General features: G+C 36.9%; 1 protein-coding gene across 2 annotated transcripts in view; it reads right to left on the bottom strand.

Moving 5' to 3' along the window:
* Nucleotides 1-2438: 2438 nt before the first annotated feature.
* The window catches only part of tom1l2b (target of myb1 like 2 membrane trafficking protein b), a gene marked incomplete in the record, with an annotated part of 22372 nt that continues 19320 nt past the window's right edge, over nt 2439-5490 (bottom strand). For both annotated transcript variants that reach the window (XM_014019288.1, XM_014019289.1), the window contains 2 exon segments: nt 2439-4588; nt 4709-4745. In XM_014019288.1, coding sequence (XP_013874742.1) covers nt 4434-4588; nt 4709-4745 — 192 coding nt within the window.

Here is a 5490-nt window from a genome sequence, read left to right as displayed (position 1 = left end):
GTGTGTGTGTGTGTGTGTGTGTGTGTGTGTGTGTGTGTGTGTGTGTGTGTGTGTATGTGTTTGTGTTTGTGGTGGGGGCTCTGCCATGAGGAAGCTCGGCTTAAAGACACGTCACTGCAGGATTTCTCAAACATGCATGAATGAGTCAGAGCAAGGCTTTGGGCATGTTTTTTTATGAGAGTATAACATTATAACATGATATAAAACTCAAAAAAGTTGATTTTACATTGTATTGTCCCTTTAAGTGCATTTATTTATTTATATTTTATTATTTTTGTATTTTTTAGTTATTTATTTTATTTTTAATGAAATGAAATTAATATATGAATAAACTTATTTGGTCCATTGAAATATTTCTGCTTTTATTTCTAATTACGTCAGTTTCGGTCCTCCACAGACCTGGTTCCAGAAGTTTGATGGTTCAGACGCAACATTTCAAACAGGTCATCCTGCCAGGTTCTTTTGGTGAGGATTCCTCTTGCAACCACTGCAAATAAGCCATGTTGCTCAGTCTTTTCCTAATTTTCCTGCCGTGACCTTTAACCTTTAAAGTGCAGAGGCCTGCAGAGCCTGATATATGGAGGTCTTGGTTTTTTTTATTTTGGGGTTTTCTCTGAGCATTGCACAGTCTGATCTTGGGGTAAATTTGCTAGGACAGCTATCTCAAATGTTTTCCATTTGAAAATATTTTTTGTCACTGTAGAATGATCAACTTGCTCTAAAATTGGCTTTAACACCTTCCCAGATTGATGTTATTGCAGATGACCACCTTGGCGCTGTGTTAACACACACCTGAATCATCAGAACTCCTGCTTTATTCAGATGTTTTTATTGATGATGAATCAGTACATTTGGTCAGCAGCACCTGGCTGCTGCATCATGTGGAAGCAGAAAGGATGGACTTACTTTTTATTCAGAGCTTTTTCATTTGTAAGATAATGACATAATGGGATCTGTTGTCTGCTTTTACAGACTTGAGGTCAGAATTTAGTACTTTTAGATCCTGGTCCGATCTGAACTGATCATTTTGTTATGTCTTGATGTGTTTAAAAACCTAGAATTATAAAAAGACAAATATTTCTCATGCTTTTAGCTAAATGAAGGTAGTTTTTTTTCCTTTGATGTTGAAAAACAGAATTTTATTTTAAAAAATGTGTGAAACTCAAGATTTTTTAATAAACACAACAACAAATGATCTAGGATATCTTCTTAATGTTTATGTATCAAATTTATGGAATTGTTTTCCATACATAGTATATGTGTAAAAATGAACCATTTTATTAAATAATCTACAACAAAATCCACCAAACCTCACAGATTAACAGCTACTGACCATCAAAAGTTAATGATGTTGATGAGCTGATGCTGTGCTGACAATGACCCACTGCCCCTGCAACGTTTTTACAAGTTTATTTATTAGTTTATCATATTAAATTCATGTGGTTGAGCTGATTTTAACAGAATCCTGTGGTCCAAAGGCCCATCTGAGGCCCAGTGATGGCCCCACAGCTCAGATTGTCGTTTTGTCTTCAGGCAGAATATATTTCATAAACCCCATCAGAATGTGTCTTTTTTATGTTCACTTGTTAAAAACAGCAGATAGGTCTGTCCACAGTCTTACTGATGCAGAAAAGGTTGGGTTCACCTTTTCAAATTCCCTCCCACCCCACATTAAACCCCTGACATGTTTGTCATCGAGCTCCACCAAACAGCCACCAGGATGTGCTAACTCTTCATGGAATATTTGTCTTTCATCTTTTTTTTGGCAAATAAACAGAAAATATYCACGTTTCTGCACTTTCTGAGCAAGAAGACAGTTTTATTAAGCTTCCATACAGCAAAAAAAACAAAACAAAACAAATCGCTACCTACTCTCCTCTATCCAAGCCCGGACCAGTTTATTCTTTACGTCCAGGCTTCGTAAACCTCCGGTCCATACTTGGTGTTCACTGCTAAATTTGAATCAAAGTTTTGCAAAGACCCACGGCTTTCCCACGCCCAAATTCTGATTGACAGTAGGCCTATCTAAAGTGTTGGACAATGGAAGCTGCACATCTGCTAGAACCAGAGAAAGGTTTCTGGGTAAACCCAGTTTTTTAAGTTTTTTTTTTTTCGGTACGACATCCTGAAGGTGTCTTTAAACAGAAATTGGGAGTTGCAAAACTGGAAATGTCATTAAAACAATTAAAAAGGTAAAGGTAGCACAACCTTGTTGCGCAAGACCTGTTAACCCATGTTTTGTTGTGTTTTTCTTGAACGGTTGATCTTAACTGCATTTGGTTCTTCATTGCATCTCTGTTGTTTGAATGACAATAAAGCGAATCTGAATCTAAAACTTTACATCTCTAACCTGAGCAACCCATCTACAGCAGGTAAGATAATAACGAATAATATAAGCTTTTCAAATCTACATGTTAGAAACCAGATGAACACGGTGATGCAGATCACACTGTTAATCTTTATTAAGAGTTCATGCAGAAGTCAAACAACACAAAGAGAAACAAAAGATGAGGCAACGCAGGAGAGTCAGCAGCCACAGCTTCCCTTCTCAGTTTTTCTGTTGATAAACCCTACAAACACAAAATCTATTGKTTTTTTTTTTCTTTTCCTGCAAAACTGGTTCTGAGATGACAAACACACTGATGCATTTTGAAAACACACACGTAGAAACTTCATTTTCCATCTGAGATAAGACGATTCTGCTTTAACACCAACACAAAGAAACAAATTTCAGGGGAAAAAAAAAAGACATTTTCATAATTCAAAATGTGCAATATGATAAATTCATCAAGTGGGGATCTTGTGTAAGTTTTTAATGTCTGATCACACTATTGCACTGGTCGGTCTAAGAACTTCAAAAACAAAAAGAAATAACATTTACTGAAATCTGTATTCTCTGAGAGATAAATAAAAGTGATCATCCAGTGATGAACTGCTTTTAGAAGCCATATTTGCTTTTGCACAGGACAAATACACACATAAATTTGACATTAAAAAAAATCCTTAACACCATAAACTACATCCTTAAACTACATGCATACTGACAACTTCTCATTCAGAAAAAAAAAGGCTGTTAAAATACTGATCAGAACAACAAAACAGTGCTGAATAAATTATTTCTACATTTCTTTTAGCGCTCTGGTGTTAGCGGATGTGCAGAACATGTCTGAAGGTAAAAAGCAGCTTGTTTGAAGCTTGTTGTGCTCGTGTAACATGTTGCATTTACCAAGATTAAAAATGTCTCATTTGTCGCACCGCGTCTGAGTTGAGCTCATTTCAGGGAAACAAATGTCATTCAGAAAGGTCAGGCCTTTTATGATGTCAGTAAAAAAAAAAAAAAAAATGATGTAGAAACGTGCAAACTGTTCTTGTAGTGTCACACTAAACTCTCATTCAAACCCAAACGTAAGAGCCGTGRATTCTGAAATTAAGAACAATCATTTTGACGATCGAATTTTAAAGACAAAAAAAAAAAAAAAAAAAAAAAAAAAAAAAAAAAAAAACAGATTTGGTCCTTGAAGCACAATTGTAGGACAAAACATACAGCACAGTCGACTTCAGCTCCTAATAAAAACCTCCTGCGAGCTCATTCATTTTATATCGTTAAATTGAGCATCTGCGTTCAGCATAAAGATATGAATGGTAATGTCTCGACAGCTGATGGATTCTAACCAACGATAGCAGCTTCAGTTGAATAAAACTCAGCAAAATAATCTCAATAAATCTTGTGTCAAGCATCTGAGATTCCACAAAAAGCAGATTTGTTTTTTTTTTTTTTTACATTTGTCGGTGAAGTGTGTGAGAAAATAAATCCCTTTGTTTGCAGGTATTCTTGTGGATCCATCCCCCCATTTTCTCTGACCCCGGTGAGGTAACGTCTTTACAGCAAACATAAACTCTTTCCAAAGAAATCTACATTAAATTACTTCATTTCCCCCCAGTCATATACGCAGCTTAAATGTACACCAAACTAATAAACTGACATTTGCCATTTACAGATTTACAAATCCACTTGGACAAGTTTGCAAAGAGACTGAGACAAATACCAAAACAAGAGCCACGTCTGGTAATTATGAGCAGAATATTCAGGGAAAACTAGAAATACTGTTGAGCCTGGTGGTGATTTAAGGAATTCTACAGGTTGGTAAGTTCCTATTYATGACAAAAAGTCCTCTTTTTTTAATAAAACTAATTATTTTCTTGAGGATTAGCTGCAACATGAAGCTCTGCAGTCCACGACAGGCTGAAGRGGAAATCTTTTCCCTCAGAAAGCAGAACTCACTGGTGAGGTGAGAGCTGGCGTTATTAAAAAAAAAAAAAGCGTGTTTGAAAAAAATTGAATGTAGTGTCGGGATGAGGTGGAACACAGGTGAGTCTGGCCTCGGCTGGTCGGGTCTAAGGCTGGGGAYGAGAGGTCGGAGGTCAGTGGGGGTCTACATGGCAAACAGAGCATCCTCTGGTCTTTCCGGCTTCTTCCTGCTGGGGGTTCCCTGTGCCGGCGCTGCGCCCGGGTTGCCACTCGGGGGCGATGGTAGGCTGGGAGTTGTCTCGGCAGCTTTGGCTCGCTCTTCCAGGAACTTATCAAACTCTGGGTTCATCAGAGAGGAGGAAAAAATCAAATGCTCAACTTTACTTTATTACGTTGGAGGTAAAGTGTTGAATTAATAATGACGACAAAAAACCATTACGAGGAGTGGATTTATCTTACCTTCACTGGTGACACCTTCCTCACCTTCATCCCCTTTCTACAAAAAATTAATTAAAAAAATTACTTTAAATGAGCTAGTTTTTCCAAACCACCAGAAACTAGATTCTAATATGTTAAAAGGACCGAAACATACCAAATTAGACAGACCCAAAGCGTTTAAAAGAAAAACTAGTCGATCATCTGGTGTGCCTCAGGGCTCTAACCTTGGACCTGTGCAGTTCTCACTGTATATGTTGCCACCGAGTTTGGTCCTGGCCAAAAATCATCTTCAGTTTCCTTTTTATTCAGATGATTTACAAATTAATTTTCACAGATTGTCCCCAACAACATAAATCCACTGGACTCTATTTTGAATGGTCTTAAGGATACTAGAAAGTGGCTTTGACAAAATTTTCTGCATCTGAATGAAAACAAAACAGAATATATTTTGTTTGGGGCTAAAATATAGMAAAATTTTGTTTAAGAATTTGGCACTTTGGCTTTTTACGGTATACCCGTGGTGAAGAATTTAGGTGGGATGTTCAACGATTGTCTAGATCAGGGGTGGGCAATCCTGGTCCTCGAGGGCCACAGCCCTGCATGTTTTATTTTTGTCTCTGCTCAAACACACCTGTTTTGAATGAATGCATGATTATCAGGCTTCTCCAGTACYGAGGACCGAAACTGACATAATTAAAAATAAAAGCGGAAATATATAAATTGACTAATAAATAAATAAATACTTAAAGTGCACCAATATTGTATAATTCAAAAAGGAGAATTTTATTTAAAGTATATATATA

Source organism: Austrofundulus limnaeus, unplaced genomic scaffold (assembly GCF_001266775.1).
Source record: "Austrofundulus limnaeus strain Quisiro unplaced genomic scaffold, Austrofundulus_limnaeus-1.0 Scaffold215, whole genome shotgun sequence".
Lineage (NCBI taxonomy): Eukaryota > Metazoa > Chordata > Actinopteri > Cyprinodontiformes > Rivulidae > Austrofundulus > Austrofundulus limnaeus.
Note: the sequence above shows the minus strand (reverse complement) of the source record. Positions and strands in the feature narration are given on the sequence as shown.